Below are 21,250 nucleotides of genomic sequence, written 5' to 3'. Positions count from 1 at the left end.
GTTTTCATTTGACAATGTTTTATTAGAGATAAGTGCATCATCTACGAAAGCTCTGAGGTTGCTATTAATATTCCAGACTGAATTTTTCACTCTGCAGCGGGGTGTGCACTGATATTGCCTGTCGCGGGCAAGTGTTTTACCGACTGAACTGTGCAAGCACTATTCACTTTTAGGCTTACAAGATTAAATTGGCAAAATTACCGAACATTTCCTGGCGAAAGGATTTGCTGAGCTGAGGGTGGACACAATAAAACGCTTAGAAAACATTAAAAATTGTATTTATTATTGCCACTTACAATCTTCGACAGTTTTTTATTTTTTTATTGCTAGTTACAGTTTCTTAACCTTTAATTTTTTGGCAAAAATCATTGTATGTTGCAAACTTCAAATTGCAACGAATGCATAATTCTTCTTTTACAGATCGACACTCAGTTTGTTTCTCGCTCAGCCCATGAATGATTTATGTGAAGCAAGAGTATTCCCACACAGGCATTCCTGCACGGAATCGCCATTATCCTTTTGATAATATTTTTGTGTTAGCCGTTTCTTCTCCGTTGAATAACGTTTTCTTGAAAAACGAGTTCGTGGACATACAAGACTGACTTTGTTCCAAAGTATAGTATATGGACATCTTTGTATAAACTGCCGGTATCTAAATTAGTAATATGAATGGAATTCTAAAATTATCAAACTATTCGTACTTCGGTACGGAATACGGAGCTGAAATACCAAACAGTTCGGTAAAGAACCGAACACCTGGCAACGCAGCTCACGACCCGTCCTCGCAGCTTTACTTCAGCCAGTATCTCATCTTTTATCTTCCAAACTTACCCGCGAAAGACAAAGGTCCCAGGTTCGAGCCTCGGTCCAACGCACAGTTTTAATCAGCCAGGAAGTATCACTATTAATATTGTTCTCAAGGTCATTAATATAAAACATATCTCTTGGCACTTCGTAATTATGATGATACTTTCGACAGAATATATGGTATTGAGTCAAATGGCTTTGAGAAACAGGACCGTACCGAGGTGATCCAGTGCCCATAGCAAAACTACCCTTCATCCCCGCAATAAAGCTACTTTTCTGAATTTGATTTCTGCACCGATTCAGCAAACTTTATAATTTGTAAGAAGGCTTTAAAAGTAAAGCATACTTGACAAATATTACTTAAATCAATGGTACTGATGAAAAATATGGCACCCAACAAATTGAACGTATCATTTTAGTAATTAATACATTGATTACATAAGACTTCTAAGAAACTGGAAGTAAAACAAAATCTGAATCTCTTGTTTGCGGCAGCTGCTGTACATTGGTTTTAATATAATGTATAATGAAGACATCGGCTCTTATAGGCTCCTCGTATGTTAGTAATAGTGGGTAACTATTAATTAAAAATGAAAGGAAGACTATAATTAAGACGTGGGAAAATAGCCCTTTCCAAAAATTGTGTTTTTATTATAATTTCACCCTTACGTTTTCTTGCTTTGAGCAAAGCAAACTAGCACATTTCTTTCAGCATCCGCTTGCCGACATTTTAGATCCTACAATTCCATTGCGAGTTACCGCAAGAACTCCACTGCTGGACGTGAGCGAGCTGTGTATATCAAGTGCACCGTTTCCACAAAAACCGTGTTAACGATAATAAGCGCTTATTTATTATGCTACTTAGGTTGAAAGACATTGTAGACATGACACTGTGACAACAGCGTTCGTTTATAGTCACAGTCGACAAAAAGCTTTCTTCTCATAGGCAGATGGTAGGACAGGAGAAATCACGAACTTCTCATGTTTAATTCTTAAACTTTTTTTCGGCCAGCTTTTGCGCCCACTCTGTGCCTGCCTCGGCTGACCAGATTTCAAAGGGAAAAAACCATCACACTTGTGATTCTACGTAACGTCATTACTATATGGACGTTTACCTTTCTTGACAATCATCGTGATACTTTGAAATCGATAACAGACTTATGACGATGCAGCAGATGAAAAACTCATGGCAAGAGCGTATCCTTATTTTGTGAATTGGAAATGAAAACATAGTTAAATTACACACAAATAAAATTCTTTTCCTCTGAAATAACAAAGACTGATACATTGTATCGTGTTGTATTGAACTGGGGACCTAGAAACGACGGAGAGGCTTCGTCCTCGCAGTAGCCCACACTGGTACACAACCCCACAACAGGCCACAACAGTCCAGTCGCCCCACCGCCTCCCCACACCGAACCCAGGGTTATTGTGCGGTTCGTTCCCAAGTGGACCACCCCCCCCCCCCCCCTCCCCCCCGGGAACGACGAGTGTGACCCCAATGTTTGCGTGGTAGAGTAATTATGGTGTACGCGTACGTGGAGAAAGTGTCTGCGCAGCTATCGCCGACGTAGTGTTACTGAGGCGGAATACGGGGAACCAGCCCGCATTCGCCGAGGCAGGAAAACCGCCTCAAAAGCCATCCACAGACTGGCCGGCACACCGGACCTCGACACTAATCCGCTGGGTGGACTCGTGCCGGGGACCGGCACGCCTTCCCGCCCGGAAAGCAGGAGAGTGAAACATACTTTCCTACTACAATAGCTTGGATATACAGGGTGTCCCACTCAACCCCCCCCTGATTTCGAGGACCCAGGAGAGAAAAACCACAGTAGACACGACAATGAAAAATGCACCACATTGTGGAGCATCTCAAAGAATTTATATTCCCGCGTCAAAAGTGCCAAGTATCGTCGCCAGAGTGCAGCATGGTCGCTTGAAGTGAAAATGGCGATACCACAGCAGTGTGTGCAAGCATTAGTGTTGTTTGCAGAAACAAAACCGCCGATTGCTGTGCAAAGAAATTATCGTTGTGTGCATGAATGTGATCCACCTGATGTGAAAACAATTAAGGAATGGTATAGGAAGTTTCTGGCAACAGGAAGAGTTTTGAAACACTCTGGCGGTGCACGTTACCGAGTCTCAGAAGAGACAGTGGAGGGCATCAGACAAACGTTTCTCAGAAGCGCACGTAAGTCAATTGGTCAAGCATCTAGGCAACTTGATGCACCCCGATCAACATTGCATCGTGTAGTTCACCAGCGTCTTACAAAGTGCAAATTCTGCAACATCTGACGCCGAACGACAAACAACGCCGACAACAATTTGCTGCAGATATGCTGCAGCTTGATTTTACTGTTATTATTACCTTTATTACCAATTCTATGTCATTTACCAACCACAGCTGGACAGACAGAGTCAAAATATGATGTTTATTCTCAGATGAGGCAACCTTTCATCTACTAGGAAGGAATAATAAGCATAATGTGCGGATTTTGGGTTCGCAAAATCCGCACGTTGTCATTGAACGTGTTCGCAATAGCCCTAAACTAAATGTCCGGTGCGGGCTAATGCACGACAGGATTGTTGGACCGTTCTCCTTTGCGGAACAAACAGTGAATGGGTCAGTGTATCTGGACATGTTGGAGCAGTTTGTGTACCCTCAGATACAAGACTTGCAACCCAACAATTTTTCAACACGCTGGAGCTCCGCCGCAGTGGTCAACTGCTGTTCGCAAGTTCCTCGAAAGGAAATTTCCCAGTCGTTGGATCGGACGCGGAGGACCCATTGCCTGGCCACCACGTTCACGCGACATTACGTCGCTTGATTTCTTCATGTGGGGATTCGTGAAGGAGCGCGTGTATGCGACCAAAGTGGACGATGTTCCTACGTTGCGACATCGTATCACTAATGCGACTGCAACAATAACAGAGAAAATGTTACAAAGAACTTGGCAAGAAACCGAATATAGACTCGATATTCTTCGTGCTACAAATGGTTCACATGCAGAGGTGTATTGGAGATAAATAAATAAATTCTTTGAGATGCTCTACAATGTGGTGCATTTTTCATTGTCGTATCTACTTTGTCTTTTCCTGGGTCTTTGAAATCAGGGATGTTTGAGTGGGACACCCTGTATTTTCATTGCGTACGTAGCTACTATTTGTTAATCCTTAAAACTGTGTAATAATACAGATCACTAATCAGATACAAGTTACTCACTTCACTCTAAAATTTAAGGTTTCGTTTGACTGCAGACTGTTAGGGCAAGCGTGCAAGCATGCCAAACAATAGCCAAGGACTGCTAACACTTAGCCGCATCATTCACATTCTTCACAGGAGATCGTTCTGTTCGAGCATATGAGCTCGGGATATTTTCTAAGAAAATACAATAAATGCATGTTAAAGATATTGGATGGTAGGTCTGTATCTTGGTATCTTATGTTTTCCTTTTGTTGTTCAAATACTTACACCCTTAAATGTTTATTGCTTTTAAAAACGAGGCTCACTGATTGACGTAATATGGCTAGAGGAACAAACAACAATCGACTGATCGGACAAAGATGTTCGAAAAAAATATTATTGTTTCGTTTTTCGCAAAATGTGTGAATATACCAGTGCTACTACTACTTCGACTATGTCAGTTGAGATACAGCATTTTATGGTTGTGGTGCAATTTGTTACTGCCCCTTTTAATCTTTCTTATATTAAGTAGCATTTTGATCAAAAACTTTCAGTGATTTAGCTGTAACAACGATAGTCGATGGTTTATCTGCACAAGTTGGTTAACTGCTAACATTTAAATTTACGGAGCAGTTACATATAGAAGTATTGTATCGCAGAATCATTAACAATAACTCGATCAAAGAGTCTAGAGAGACGTAATGGGAATTAATTAATGAATCAGACAGTGTTGGAAAATTTAACTTTTTTTTTAATGTTCCAGCGTTATTTGAGCCTTCGTCTCCCCTAAAACAAATAAAGGCAAATTTAAAAGAAGCAGGGATAAGGGTGGCAAACTACCGGTATTTAAGTGTTCATGTTAGGAAAAGAGGCCACTGTGTAATTCCGAGAACAAGCAGTAGGTCAGATTTGAAACTCCATTGCGACTAGTGTTGTGGAATCCTCCACTCAGTCATCAAAAGAAGCAAAACTCAAGTACTATCCTCAACAAAATAAAACACTCTTTGAACAAAGAAAAAACTGCACAGAAAAGAAATAATCCAAATAAAACTGTATCCCCAGAAAATAGCTCTAACAGAAATAGTGGCACTTGCAAATAGTTTGCAACCAAATTCACTGATTACTTCCTCACAGTTACTGCGAATACTGCATTTAGTAGAGGAGAGAGTTCTATCTTGATACACTTTTCAGACTTTTGTCTCTGTTAATAGAAGTTTAATACATTAACTTACGGTATTCAGTTTTTGACTGAAGACAATTTCTATGTACTGCATTCTTTTTCTGAAATTACTCTGGAAAATTAATGTTTTTATCTGTGTGAAAACTTGGTCATGTACGTCGGAACAAATATTCGATTAATATTTGAAAACGTTGCAACAAAGAAAATCTTGTTAATACTGTACTTAATAGTCTGTCTGTTACATTCTTACCATACTATACACCAAAAATGAAATTGAACAGATGTGTTGTAAAAAAAACAGGGTAAAGAAGAGAGGAGCTATGTTGTTTCTGTTTCTGTTCTCGACCCACCACCTCAAGACATGCAGACCCATATGAGCAAAAGTCTTTCCAAATGTGCCCAGAAGGCGAAAAACCAAGAACTGCAAAGCAATATTTATACACGCACAACACTGCTGGTTGGTCTTTGCCCAGTGCTAAAGGGAGCACATTGGCTGTGAAAAAAGTGGAACATAGTAAGTCACTTGTAATTGCAGCAAATTCTATACGGATCAGACCACCAGAACAATATTCACGTGCTTAAAGCAATATTATAGAAGTTGGAAACCTAGAGGAGGAGACTATATTTGTGCAGACCACCTGCTTGAGAAAGGCCAAAGTTAAAAACATGCAACAGGATGTCACACTCATAATGAAAGGAAGATGTAGTACCCTGAACCAATGGAAATAATTAAATACATGTCCATTTACCCAGTCTTAGTGCTGAATGATCACGTTTTCCTTACTTGCTACTTCTAACTGCAGATACTGCTTGTAATCCCACCCAGACGATGTTGTAAATTACCCCTCCCACTCACATGCCCCATTGTTTCCCTTTGTATCGGTTACCATAATTTCACTTGCATAGTTAATTTTTTTGTGTGGGCCTAATCATAGCTGTTTCACTTACCTGCTTAATCTCACACTTGTATCTTACCTATTTGTAATATTGGACTTTTTGAAGACAAAATTATTTTGTTCCACCATTCCTTTGGAACATGTCACCAAAGTATATTGTTCAGTTTATTTTCTCTTAGAACAGTTGTAATTCATTATATAGTTCATTATTTAATGTGTTATATATTTTATTTATGTTCATAGTTTTACAAAATTAGAAGTCTTTTTCTTTGTGGCCTCCTTGCCATTATTCAGTAGCTTTGCACCACATTTTATTTAGCAACTTGGGGTGCATATATATAGGTCAGATCCAAGTACATATCTGCAGTGCCAGTTTAACACAATAATAATTACATACACTACTTAATTATCAAGTTACATCATTTTTAAATATAATAGCATCATACATAAGTACTCATTTTGTATCTGTTATACAATCTACCCACTAACTATATGCATTTTGTTTCTACTTATAAGCAGTACTTCTTTCAAGTTTAGCTCTGTTGTGTAATATAACTCTTAACTTTATACTTTCTCTTGTAGCATGGTTATGTATCTGTTCAAAAAGTAGTCTTTTATGTATACATACAGTAGAAAGTTAAAACCTTTTTGTAGTAATGGCCCACAGCTGGTCTGTTCTTCTTGGTTTATCCATTGCTCTGATGGTTACGTTTCTCTGTTTAAAAAATTTTTTGCACACTCTACTGACCCCATATTTCTATTCCATAGGTCATGACACCATCAAAATATAAGGAAGACAACATTCACATAGCATCCTCTGTTAATGAGTGGTCTAATGTTTTGCAGTAAAAATTTAGCTAAACTGAGTTTGCTGGCTATGGTAGCAGTGTGATCTCTCCACATTGTCATCCTGAAAACCAACTAAGATACTGAATAGATGCATTCATTTAAAATGTTTGAGCCTACAAAAATTTCGCTGCCACATATATTTATCTCTGTTCCTCACAATAGCGTAACAGCCGAAAACCTGTTCGTAACATCGAACAGTAAATATTGAAGAATATTACACCAGTGTCATGTGTTTTCTTTCATAATGTATAAAATATTCCGCCAAGAATTAACGAAACAGTCAGTGAATGACAAATAGTATGTAAATAGGAATCAGTATTTAAAAATCTAAAAGACATGTTTTTTGAAAAGTACCATTGTAATAAAGTAAATGTTTAGCTGCTGATAGCAGATAAACAGCAGTTGCATGGTAAAAATGCAGAGCTAGCAGTTTCCTTCAAAGTTGCAGTTTCCTTACTAATTTACTCATGTAAATTTAAGTGGCATAAGTGTGAGTAGCATTAAGCAGTCTAGTAGTAGTTCATTGTTAGTACAGTACACAGATAAAGTGTCTATCTTGTTAATGTATACCTTGCCTTGTTCCACATCACTGAATTTTTCCATTTTTTCTACATCTACATCATTATTTCACAGGCCCCCTAATGGTGTGTGCCGCGAGGTACTTCTACTGCGACTAACTGATTAGCTTCTCTCTTCCACTTACAATTGGTGCATGGAAAGATCATTGTCAGTAAGCCTCTGTATTAGCTCTAATGTCTCAAATGTTTCCATTGCGGACATATTGTGACATATATGTGGCAGGAAGTAATATGTTGCCCAACTCTCCCCAGAGAGTATTCCCTCAAAATTTCAATAGTGAACCTTTTCATGATGCACAATTCCTTTCTTGTAGCGCCTGGAGTTTGTCGAGCATTTCAGTAATGCTCTCAAACCGACTAAACAACCCCATGACAATACATGCCATTCTTTGTTGGATCTCTCTCTCTCTTCCATCAGCTCTACCTGGTAAGGGTCCCAGATTCATGAACAGTACTCAAGAACTGATTGAACAAACACCTTATAAACCACTTCTTTCATGGGTGAGTTACATTTCATAAAGATTCTTCCTATGAATGTCAGGCTGGCATCTGCTTTTCCTACTATTTTTTTATGTGATCGTTCCTCTTAAGATCACTCTTCTACATATTTTACAGTAGATACAATTTCCAGCAGTTCATCATCAGTAGTGTAGTTGTGCAGTAGCGGATTTCTTTTCCTATTTATGCACAATACATTACATTTATTTACGTTTAGCTTCAACTTTCAGAGGCTGCACCATTCAACTATACTCTCTAGATCATTTTGCTAATTTGTACAGCCTTCTGGTGATGTTACTTCCTTATAGACAACCACGTCATTTCCAAACAGTCTTAAAGAACTACCGATTCTTTCCACTAGATCATTCATATGGATTTTAAACAGTAATGGTCCTGTTCCTTAGGGTACTCCTGGAATTACCTCTACAGCTGTCAATTTTGTCCCATTAAGAGCATTGTGTTGGGTCCTATCTTCAAGGAAGTCTCGAATCCAGTCGCACATGTGGTCCGATACTGGGTAAGCTCATATTTTTTTTACTAAATCACAATGCAGGACAGTGTCAAATGCCTTCCTGAAGTAGAGGAATGTGGCATTGACCTGAGTACCATTGCCTACAGCATTATGGATCTCATAGAAGAACAGAGAAAGCTGAGTTCTCTTTTTTTGGAATTGATTTTATACAGTAGATTTTTCATTTTCCAAAAAGTCATAATTTGTGAGCATAACATGTTCCATAATTATACAACAGATCGACATAAACAATATAGGCATATAATTACGTACATCAGTCCTACGGCTCTTCTTGACATATACTTTTTCCAGTTGCTAGGTACCCTTCATATCTCCATAGAACTATGGTAAACTGCTGCTAGAAAGATAACTAGTCCCATTGCATAATCTTTGTAGAATCTTACAGGTATCTCATCTGGTCCTGATGTCTTTCCACTATTAAGGGATTGTCATTGCTTTTCTGTTCCACAGTGTGTTATATCAGTATCTGCCATTTCAGTGTTTGTACGATACGGTAAAACAATTTCAGAAGACCAAAAGCAGTATTCCAGCCTTTCTCTCTGTTATATACCGTTTTGGTGCCTGTGGGGTTACTGAGTCTCTGAATAGATGATTTCAAACAATTTACCAATTTTATGAAAGACTAAAACCTCTTATGGTTTTTAGTCAGACTGGTTGACAAAATTTTACTTCCAATGTTATTTAATGCTTGTCTCATTGCTCTCCTTATGCTCATTTTTGTTTCATTTAGTTTCTGTTTGTCTCCTAGGTTTTGACTTTTCCTGAATCTGTAATGAAGCTCTCTTTGTGTACGCAGCAGTTTTCTAACACGGGTCTTTCCCATCCCTTAAGAGCTACTCGTAGCACACTTGCCTTTTATGAAACCTGTGGAACACATTGATGAAACAGTCAATGAAAACTGTTCACTCCAATTACACTTCAGTCACCTGCTACTTGATGAAATGGAAATATTCTTTTTGACATGCTATATGTGAAATCTAAGATGATTTGGTGGTGTGGTCAGTGGGAGTAGCAGTTTGGGAAAATGTAAATGACATTGACTGTTATTCACTCCTGTCTGGTCATTGCCAAAATTGACTAGCAGGTAATGCTGTGTTGCAGAACTAACACATGGAATTACTGATGTAACTGAATTTGAAGTGATCTTAGGGTACAAACATTAAATACAATGTTGTCTCATAGTTAAAGCTGGTAATGACCAAAAAGCAGTCAATTCTTGGTGACTTCATTCCGTTAGTGATTGATCTTTTCCTGTCACTCATCTAGTCTCCATGGAGTGGACGTGTATGAGGCCATGCTGAAATTTAATGCCTCCAAATTTTGTTTTCTGTTCTCCATGTTGCTTGAGGTACTACATATCATGCATACTACTTGGCCACTTTCCTCCTTTGCTGACGCAAGTCGCAATCCTCTACCACTAGAGGGCTTCAGATTGTAGCATACAACATGGCAGTGTGTAACATAATTATGTCAGTGCATGAGAAACAGATGCCCATAAAACGGGAAGCACAAATTCGAAGAGTTCATCCACACTTTGAGCACCCTATCCTTCAGTAAGACAGTACCAGATCACATGAGTGCTACGACATCTGAAACAATCCAATGCCTTGGGTTCACTGTCATTGATCATCCCCCACACAGTGCACCCAGATTACTTTTGCTTCAATAAACTTAATACTTTTCCTGTACTTTCTGAAAATTCCAGGTCAATATTTAGGCATACTATCCTGAAATGTCAAATGATAATATTGCGTATCTGTTATGTTAAACCTTCAGTGAGAGCACAAAAAAATTAAATAAAAAAAGAAAAACGTAAATAAAAAAACAGAAGTATATTTCAGTATTTTCTGTCACTGAGTTAGTTTGTTACACATGATGCATGTATACCAAACTTTATAATTGCTGCTGTTGTTGTATATTTTGGTAGATGTGCACACACATCAGCAGCTCAATTTGAGTTCCCATTGATATTTGAAGTTAAGTTACCCAATGCTATTTCTATTGACAGATTCGATGACTTCAGCGATGGGAAGTCAGATAAAGAAATCCTGGATGAGCTGCTCAGGAAAGAACGCTACGACAAGAGGCTGCGGCCTCCTGTACCAGGTCAGTATGTTCGAAGACAGCCATGTTACTCATACATTGTTACATGATTTGCCTGATTTTACACTTAGAAAACAATAGTATAAATGAATATACATAGCTCAACAACAGATATGACTGATGAAAAAATAAAAGATAATGGCGGTACAAGACTTGTTGAGACTTCTAGCATGGAATCAAAATTTATATCTAATTATATCAAAAGAGTAATTCTCTCAAGAAAACTATGAAATCATGAGAAAGAATTGCTGGTCAGTACTTGCCTTTAGGAGAAATTTGTAATGTAACAGACACATATAAAAGGACTCATGCTGTCCTAACTTGTGGAACTATTGGTTTCTCCCTCAGGCAGGAGAGGTGCATAAATTGGGGAATGTGAAAAGATAGGTTCCAGAATGAGAGTGACCCATGTGTTTTGAGGACCACACAACAGATCTAAATGACCTGCATGCCATTTTTAACCTACCACAACATCTCGTTTCCTCCACGGGGAAGAAACCATTATTTCCAAGAGCTAGTGTGTATCGACTGTATGTAGTTACAATATTCAACACATACATGTACATAAATCAATGTAATAAGATGTCCTGATCGAAAATACAAGATAATAAATGCAGATTATGGTAATGTCACTAACACTGGTAAGACACAAACATATCACTGGAGATATTCTCTTCCATTAATTTGCTCAATGAAGCGGTTTGTCTGTGGATTCAGTCTAGATGTCGGCAGTGAGCCTGTATCCCAGAACACACACACACACACACACACACACACACACACACACACACACACACACACACACACACACAGATATGGGGGGCGGGGGGGGGGGGGGGGGATTGAGAGAGAGAGAGAGAATAGTTTGCAAATTAGTATGTGAACAATAATATGAAGATTAAAATGCTGATGAGCTGTGTGGTTATCAATGCTATAGAATTGTTACCTGTCACATTTTGTTTCATTAAGTTTTAAAGCTATATAGCTGTGATTTTCAATTTAATAAAATTTTGGATGCAATAACACACTGTTATTTAACACAAGGATGTTGTATTTATTCCTCTATTAAATCATCCTTGTTTCTTGTTTTATAATTATGGATATTACTATTCAGTGCTGAGGAGTCTTAGACTGTATAATACTTGCTTTGCTAACTGTGCACTCACTCACACTGATTCAATGACATATCATGGTCTGTAAATCCTGTTATAAAACGAGGCTTTGGGGATGATAAACCAGACAAATTATACAATAATCTTTCAAAACCAGTCACCGCAGGCTAATTCTGTAAAGTATACGTACAGAAAACTTGATTAACGTTAATCTATTTACATTGACAGCTATGAGAATTACTTCTATGTTATTGTAGAGGCTCCTATAGGCTTACATGATCCAAAAATAATCCGTTGCTCTACTTACACTATTCAGCTGCTGTCCTTATCTCCTATTATTTACTTAACATTTAAGTCACTTCACTGACTTCAGTGAACACTTTGAGCTGTCTCTATGCAAAAAATGTTAAAATGCTGTTCAAGGTGAACAGGAATCTGTATCCCCAGATCTAAATATTCTGATAAATTAAACAATGGAAAATCCAGGATGGGATGTAACAATATCAATATTAAGAAAGAAAAGTTGCTGCTTACTATATAGGAGAGCTGGTGAGTCGTAGATAGGCACAACAAAAAGACTGTCACAAATAAGCTTTCAGCCAGCAAGGTCTTCATCAAAAATAGATGACACTCTCTCTCTCTCATGTATGTGTGTTTTTGTCTGTTTTTGACGAAGGCCTTGCTGGCTGAAAGCTTATTTGTGACAGTCTTTTTGTTGTGCCTATCTGCAACTCAGTATCTCTCCTATACAGTGAGTAGCAACTTTCCTTTCATAATATTCTGATAAATTGTAAGAAGAGTGGCTAATATTTATCACTTTCACTTTGTTTCTGAATATCTAGTAATTTTCTATTTTGTTCCTGATGTCTTCTGGCAACCTGTTAAAGATCCTTGTATCAGAATATAGAACTGTATTCTGAACACTAGACAGGGAATCTTATCCAAAATAAAAAATTAATAAATAAAAATAAAGTTACTTGTAATATTGTGGTTCAGAATTGCTGAGTTCATCCTAAATTCACTTATGTTATTAACCCCAAATACCATTAGAGAGTATATGTACTTGCATGCAAGTGTAAGAAGACTTAGGTGCTTGATTAGGCTTCTGTAGAATAGTTGCAAAAGGGCACTACTAAAGATTTTTTTCCTGAATGTCACACCCTCAGTAGATTTCAATGTGGGTCCGTCCCCCCCAGTAGCACCACAAATAACTAGATGATATTCCACCGTGTTCCATCTAGCCTGGAACAAGTTTGGTGTAACTGTTGCCATTGTAACCGTATGCGACCCTTTAGATGCTGCAGACTGTTAATCTTAACATGGTCGATCATGCTTTTGACATAACACCAAAAGAAAAAATGTAATGGGGTTAAGTCTGGAGACCTAGCAGCCCAAGCAGTTGCCCATGTCTGCCAGTCCACTTCCCAGGCATTTCTCTATTCATAAATTCCCTGATGAGCTGAAATGTGGCAGTGCTCTGTCCTACTGGAAGGTAGTTTCATGTGGTACTTGTGGGAGGATGAACTCTTTGAGCATATCCAGGTATGAAACTCCAGTCACTGTCAGTTCTACAAAGAAGGATGGTCCTATCAAAGTGCTATGCATTAAGTCAGTCCACACACTGACTTACGGGCTGTCCCTCTCCTTTTCACATGTGATGTGAGGATTTTCGCAGCCCCACACTCTTCCACTGTGTCTGTTTACAACTCCACTAATACGAAACGCCACTTTGTCAGAGAAATTCACATGTTGGAGATAGTTATGCAACTTAACAATCTTCTGTATTTCTGATGTGCAACTTTTATTGCATGATTCATTTGAAGCTTGCATGCTCTTAGACAGAGCCTTTTGTGGAACACGCCATGTGCTGTCGAATAAGGAATCTGTAACTTCAAACTAGCAGCATAAACAGATTTACGCGGGCTCCATTGAAATGCATCACTAATGCAGCTGATATTTTCTTCAGATGTATGTGGCTTTCTGGAAGATTTTACACATAGCAGACCACCTGTGGTTCTCAGTTTATTCTTCCAGAATCGAATGATTTTCCTTATAAGAAAAACATAATCATACAGATATAACAGATTGCAACTCTGCCAGCCGCAAAATACTCTGAACCTGCTCTCACACTGTTACCATTTTAACAAAACAGACATTATCTGCAGCCTTGCCAACTACGTGAAACAAAACTTCCAGAGATGCTTTTTGTAGTTATGTAACTTGGCTGCATGTCTGTGAATTGTTTGTGAGATATTAAATTTTATTTTGGATACCTTTCAACCAGACAACAAGTACTTTTCTGGCATTAGCAGCATTTCCATAGAACATGATGCCACAGAACAGGTTTTAGTGAAAGTATGCTAGCTGCTCTGTCTGCAAGTCAACATAACGAGAGAGGTTTCTAAGTGCAAAGTGCACAGAACTAAGGTTTTGGGTCAATTTATCCTTGTTAAGGTGCCCCCTCAGTTAATTATCCAGCAGGATGCTTAGGAGCCTTATCCAGTGTGTTACATTGACATATATTTCTGGTACTTGTAAGTCATTTGTATTTGTTTGAAATCACATAATTAGGGTCTTTGTAAGACTGAGAGTTAAACTGTTTGCTGTGAACTAGTTGTAAGTTTGTTACATTATTGAGCTGGCTGTGTATGGTTTACTTGTGTTGGGCACATTATCACCAAACATCACATTTTTTGAAGAGTTTTTCAATGCCAATGTAAATCATTTATGTACCTCAAGAACAAAAGTAGGTCAAACACCAAACTTAGTGTGACACTGTACTTAATATTTCCCCACTCTGAATTTAGTCTCGTTTCCATGATAGTACCAGGTGGTTATAATTAACCCGATGGTGTTCTGAGTGCTTAAGTGGCGGCTGTATACATCTCATGATGCGGAAATATCTTAGGTATGTTCATTCACTAGCACACCGGGAGCATACTGGGAGGGGGGGGGGGGGGGGGGCGGCTTGCAAATACAGTGCGGCAATAGTGATTGTTTAAAAGCCTCCTTATAAGCCTTAATTTATTGCATCTTATGTTTGTGGTCCTTATGCGAAGTGAACAGTGGCAGCACTAGGATCGTTCTGCAGTCAGTCTCAAATGCTTGTTCTCTAAATTTACACAATAGTGCCATCTTGAAAGAGCATTGCTTTTCCTTCACCTATCCCCTTTTAAGTTCAAGAAGCACCTCCTTCCAGGTATTCCAATTTGAGCTCGCAAAGCCTCTCTAATACTTGCATGCTGATCAGACCTACCAGTAACAAATCTAGCAGTCCACCTCTGAATTTGCGTCCACGTCTTCCTTTATTCCGAACTGGTAGGGATCCGAAACATTTGAACATATTCAAGAATGGGTCACAGTAGTGTTCTATATGCTGTCTCCTTTATGGATGAGCTACACTTTCCCAAAATTCTCTCAAGTCGAGCATTCGTCTTCCCTTCTGCCAACACGATGTATTCATTCCGCTTCATATCACTTTCAAATGTTACGTCTTGATATACAATCGAAGAGACTGTGTCAAACTGCACTCTATTAGTGCTATTATTGAATGTTACTGGACTGTTTCTCCTATTCCTCCTTAGTAGTTCTGCTTTCTGCCATCAGGTAAAAATGTGGCACTGTAAGCATTCATAATGTGGTGTGGGTGCAAGAAAATGGGAGGGATGATGAAACATATGATAATGGCAGTTCTGTTACGTTTGTTAGGATATTATTTTTTTTATTTATTTATTTATTGTTCCGTAGGACCAAATTAAGGACAAGTCTCTGTGGTCATGGAACGAGTGAATATGTGAAATTATGACACGATAGTAGAAACATAAAATGAAATATAAGAAACATATTCAGGTTACAAGTCTTAGTTTAAATAAAGAAAATCAACAATGTAACACTGGAATTTGCTTATTTTTTCAGCTCTTCCAGGAGCTCCTCGACAGAATAGAAGGAGTGAGCCATGAGGAAACTCTTCAGTTTAGACTTAAAAGTGTTTGGGCTACTGCTAAGATTTTTGAGTTCTTGTGGTAGCTTATTGAAAATGGATGCAATAGAATACTGCAGTCCTTTCCGCACAAGAGTCAAGGAAGTGCATTCCACATGCAGATTTGATTTCTGCCTAGTATTAACTGAATGAAAGCTGCTAACTCTTGGGAATAAGCTAATATTGCTAACAACAAACGACATTAAAGAAAATGTATACTGTGAGGGCAATGTCAGAATTCCCAGACTATTGAATAGGGGTCGACAAGAGGTTCTCGAGCTTACACCACATATAGCTCGAACAGACCGTTTTTGAGCCAAAAATACCCTTTACAACATGTGTTCAGTATGGTCTCCCGACTCAGCGGCATGCTGCATCCACAACACGGTGAGGTCGACAGTTGCTCGCAACATATCCAGTGTAATCAGATTGGTATATTTTAGGAGGCCATCTTCAGATCAGAAAGAGTCCATATACATCTCTGATAGACATGACCTTTAAGATATCTCCACAACCAGAAGTCCCGTGGATTTACATTTGGGGATCATGAAGGCCACACATCTTTAAATTGCTTGAAGATAATGTGGTTATTACCAAAGGTATCTTGAAGCAAATCTTTCACCTGCCAAGTGATATGGTATTGCCCCATTTTTATGAAAATAGTGCTGTGGACAGAGCTGAAATCACATATGGCACAAGGAGGTCTTTACGGCATTCAGATAACAGGCCAATGAGGTGTCGTATCCTCAAAGAAAAATGGACCAAGAATGAAGGATCTTGTGAAACCATACCACACAGTCACATAAGCTGGGTTCATTGATGTGCGTGCACAACATGTGGCAGAGTAGAACCTCATACATGACAGTTCTGTGCAGTCATGGCACTATGCAGAGTAAAATGTGCCTCATCCATCCAAACAATATTCCCTTGCTACCTCTCATCTATTTCTAAGTATGCCAAAAATGAAGGACAAAGTTACAGCTTTATAGCCTGTCTTGGAGCTTCATCTGATGCACATTCTGAATCCCGTATAGTCATTGGTCTTCTGGCTATTTGATGCTGTGTGCTGAGATTTCCTCTCCTGTCCCAACCTTTTCATCTCAGACTAGCACTTGCAATTTACATCCTCAATTATTTGCTGGATATATTCCTATCTCTGTTTTGCTCTACAGTTTTCACCCTCTACAGCTCCCTCTAGTACCGTGGAAGTTATTCCCTGATGTCTTAAATGGTGCCCTATCATCGTGTACATTCTTCTTGTCAGTGTTTTCCATAAGTTCTTTTCCTTGTCTATTGTGTGGAGAACCTCCTTATCTGATTTTTGGCATTCTTCTGTTGCATCACATCTCAGATACTTCTACTGTCTTCCATTTCAGTTTGGCTGCAGTGCATGTTTCACTACCATACAGAGCTGTACTCCAAACGTACATTCTCAGAAATTTCTTACTCAAATTAAGGTCTGAATTTGATACTTGCAGACTTATCTTGGTTAGTAATGTCATTTTTACCTGTGCTGGTCTGCTTTTTGTATCCTTCTTGCTCTGTCCATAATGCATTATTTAGCTGCCAAGGTAGCAGAATTCCTTAACTTGATCTACTTCACGGTCGCCAAATTTGATGTTAAGTTTGCCGCTCTTCTCATACCTGTTACTTTTCATTGCTTTCATCTTTCTTCAGTTTACTCTCAACAATTTTCTGTACTCATTAGGCTGTTCATTCGATTTAACAGATCCCATAATTCTTCTTCACTTTCACTAAGCATAGCAGTGCATCAGCAAATCTTATAATTGATATTCTTTCACCTTGAATTTTAATCCCATTTTTGAAACGTTCTTTTATATCCATAATTGCTTCTTCAATGTATAGACTGAACAATAGGGACAAAAGACTCCATCCCTGTCTTACACCCTTTTTTGAGCACTTTGTTCTTGGTCTCCCACCCATATTGTTCCCACTTGTTTCTTGTTCATATTGTTTATTACAAATCTTTCCCTATAGCTGACCCCTGTTTTTCTTAGAATATTGAACATCTTACACCATTTTACATTGTCAAATGCTTATTTCAGGATGACAAATCCTATGAATGTGTCTTGATTTTTCTTCAGTCTTGCTTCCATCAACAACTGCATCATTAGAGTTGCCTCTCTGGTGCTTTTACTTTTCCAAAAGCCAAATTGAGTGTCATCTAACAGACCCTTAGTTTCTTTTTGATTCTTCTGTATAAGATTCTTGTCAGCAACTTCCGAATGCATGAACTGTTAAGCTGATTGTGCAATAATTCACACTTGCCAGCCATTGCAGTCCTCAGAATTGTGTGGATGATGTCCAAAAGTATTATGGTATATTGCCAGTCTCATGCATTATACACACCCCAATGAGTTTAGAAATGCAAAGGAATTTTATCTGTCCCATCTGTCTTATGCGAACTTCAGTCATCCAAAGCTCTATCAAATTCTGATTGTAATACTGGATCCCCTCTCCCTTCCCTGTCAATTTCTGCTTCTTCTTGTACCATGTCATCAAACAAGTCATCCCTCATAGAGGCCTTCAGTGTACTCCTTTCACCTATTTACTCTCACATCTACATTTAATAGTAGAATTCCCATTGCACTCTCAATATTACTGCCCTCACTTTTAATTTCACCGAAGGTTGTTTTGATTTTTCTGTATGCTGAATCGGTCCTTCTGACTCCCATTTGTTTTATGAATTCTTCACATTTTTTGGTTTCTTCGCAGTTACGTTCCTAGTGCTTGTGTTTTCTCTCCAACTTCTGTGATTGCCCTTTTTAGGGATGTCCATTCCTTATCAAAGCAACTGCCTATTGATCTATTGCAGTATCTGTAGCATCAAGACTTCAGATGTATCTCTTTTTTCCTTAGTGCTTCCATACCCCCCTTTTCTTTGTGCAATGATTCTTCCTTGGTAGTCTTTTATACTTCAGCTTACTTTTCATCGTCACTAAATTGTGATCTGAGTCTGTATCTGCCCCTGGGTGTATGTTACAATCCAATATCTGATTTCAGAATCTCTTCCTGACCATGATGTAATCTAACTGAAATCTTACTGTACTTCCTGACCTTTTCCAAGTGTACCTCCTGTTCTTGTGAGTCTTGAACAGAGTATTCACTATTACTATCTGAAATTTATTGCAGAACTCAATTACTTTTTCTCCTCTCTCATTCCTGTTACCAGGCCCATATTCTGTTGCATCCTGTTGTAGGAATAACACTGTAAGATGCACCGCAAAATCTTTTGAACTGTTGACCATGGCAGACACAATTTCCATGACACAAATCAAGCACTGTCTGCAGAACATGAGCTATGTTCTCCATGGTCAGCTATAACTACAGCAACTTCATCGACAACTACCAGGTCAATGAACCGCCTCCCTCTCCTGGCCACATGACCTAATTCAACAATTTCTTCAAAATTCTTATATTTTGTAGCCCATTTATTGACATGGGTATTCTTCACAAATGCTTCTGTCAGTGATGTTCTTGCAATGCAGAGCTGCTGTTGATGCCACTCTGATGAAACAACTTCATAAGCGGTGCATTGTCTTTCTTCTTGATAGCCATTGTGTTTCTTATGGAAAGCTTTAACCTTCTTTATCCTTTACATCAACAGTTGCTTCAGAAGAAATCAGCATCTATCACCAAATAACAACAGCATACTGATGTCAGAACAGGAAAATTTCACATTCTGACTGTGTGCACCATCATAATTACTCCATCTGTGCAAGGGCAACACATTTAACACCATACCATTTTCATTTCCCTAGTTGAATTTTGTGATTTACTCAAACAAAGGCTTTGGTAAGATTACAGAAAATGCCAACTGGGTAATTTTTCTTGTTTAGTTCATCACAACTGAGTTTGTGAAATAATATATTGTTTTCTCTGCCTTTACAGAAGCACACATGAGCTGTTTTTAAAAAGTTACAGTCAGAGAGGTGGTTCAATGTTTCACTATAGGCCTAAGCTATTTTCTCAAAAATTGTAATAATATGTGAAGGAAATAGATGGATCACTTAAAGAACTGTATACTTCACCCTTTCAGGAAATACATCTTAACTCATCAGCTGATAACGAGAGTTTGTACCAAGTCAGCACAAGATTTTGACATTGTACGTCAAATAAAATCATAGTAAAAAGCTGATGTCTGTTGGTTGGGTATTTAATGTGTGTCCATAGAGTTGCTCTTTATGCCCCAAATTTCACTCTGTGTTTTCTCCTACTGTTAGGAAGAATTCATTAAGTGGCCAGTTTATCATCATCTGTCTCACTGCTACTGTCACCAGTGAGTTAATTATTTACCTCATTGAGATTATTTGCTTCTTGCCCAAGAAAGCTCCAAAAAGCCTTTGCTCCATTCTTGGAATTTAGAATTTTTCATGCATAGTGCATGGTATTTGCTTTTATTATGACACTATAAATTGTGTAATTTTGCTGCACTGTGGCAGTAAGACTTAATTTAGAGTTTGCCCCATGTGTTAAATAAAATTATTTCATTGTGACACAAGATACTGTAATCCTAGTTGTTAGTCATCATTTTTCTCAACTTCCACTGTAATTTTTCCTCATTAATTTTCTAAGGAAACTGATTTATAGCATTATAAGAATTGCTCTGGGAAAGAAATAAATTTCTGATTTACTGCTTCCCAGTCTTCATCCAGCAAAACTCACTTATATAGTGTGGTTGAGTTAGCATTTATTATTATGTGAAGTTGCAGTTCCCTTCTTCTCTAAACCAGGGGGGCATTTTGTTGCTGTCATGGTAAGTAGAATATGAGGGTTTTCAATAAGTAATGCAACACATTCTTTTCTGACAGTAGGTTGGTTTTATTCAGGATTCGAATATGCCGTATTATTCTTCACTCATTTTACATCCTGCTGCATCAATAACCTCCACATCATCCATGTACTGCTACCCACGGAGTGTATCCTTCACTGGGCCAAACAGATATAAGTCGCAAGGTGCGAGATCCAGGCCGTAGGGTTGATGAGGGAGAATAAACTAATGAAATCTTATAGGTTCCTCTCGGATGTGCAAACTTTTGTGAGGTTGTTATGGAGAAAGGGAAATTTGTTTGCATTTTTGTGAAAACGAACACACTGAAATCATTTCTTCAGTTTTGTGAGGGTGTCACAGTGCTTATCAGAGTTGATCATTGCACCATGAGGGAGAACATCAAACAGAACAACCCCTTCAGAGTCTCAGAAGACCTCTGCCATGAATTTACTGGCTGAGGGTGTGGATATGAACTTTTTCTGCCGAGGAGGGGTTTTGTGGCACCATTACACGGAGCGCCGATTTGTTTCCGGTTCGAAGTGATAAACCCGTGTTTCATCGCCTGTGTCAATGTTTGGTGAAAAACTGTCACGATCGTCATAATGCACAAGCAATTAGGCACAGATGGTCCTTCATTGCTCTTTATGGTCTTCTGTAAGACGGTGATGAACCCATCGGGCACACACCTTTGAGTACTCCAACTTGTGGCTGAGCATGTTAGCATTACCAAGAGAAATGTC

The 21,250-nt window shown here is 38.5% G+C and overlaps 1 protein-coding gene across 1 annotated transcript in view; it reads left to right on the top strand.

Moving 5' to 3' along the window:
* The window catches only part of LOC126428288 (glutamate-gated chloride channel), a 444,803-nt gene that overhangs the window by 200,154 nt on the left and 223,399 nt on the right, over window positions 1–21,250 (top strand). Inside the window, exon 3 of the mRNA XM_050090205.1 lies at window positions 10,533–10,630. Within this exon, the coding sequence (XP_049946162.1) occupies window positions 10,533–10,630 (98 nt within the window). The remainder of the gene's footprint in view (window positions 1–10,532; window positions 10,631–21,250) is intronic.

Source organism: Schistocerca serialis, chromosome 12, assembly GCF_023864345.2.
Source record: "Schistocerca serialis cubense isolate TAMUIC-IGC-003099 chromosome 12, iqSchSeri2.2, whole genome shotgun sequence".
Taxonomy (NCBI): Eukaryota; Metazoa; Arthropoda; class Insecta; order Orthoptera; family Acrididae; genus Schistocerca; species Schistocerca serialis.
The sequence above is the reverse complement of the archived record's forward strand: the minus strand, read 5'-3'. Positions and strand labels throughout refer to the sequence as shown.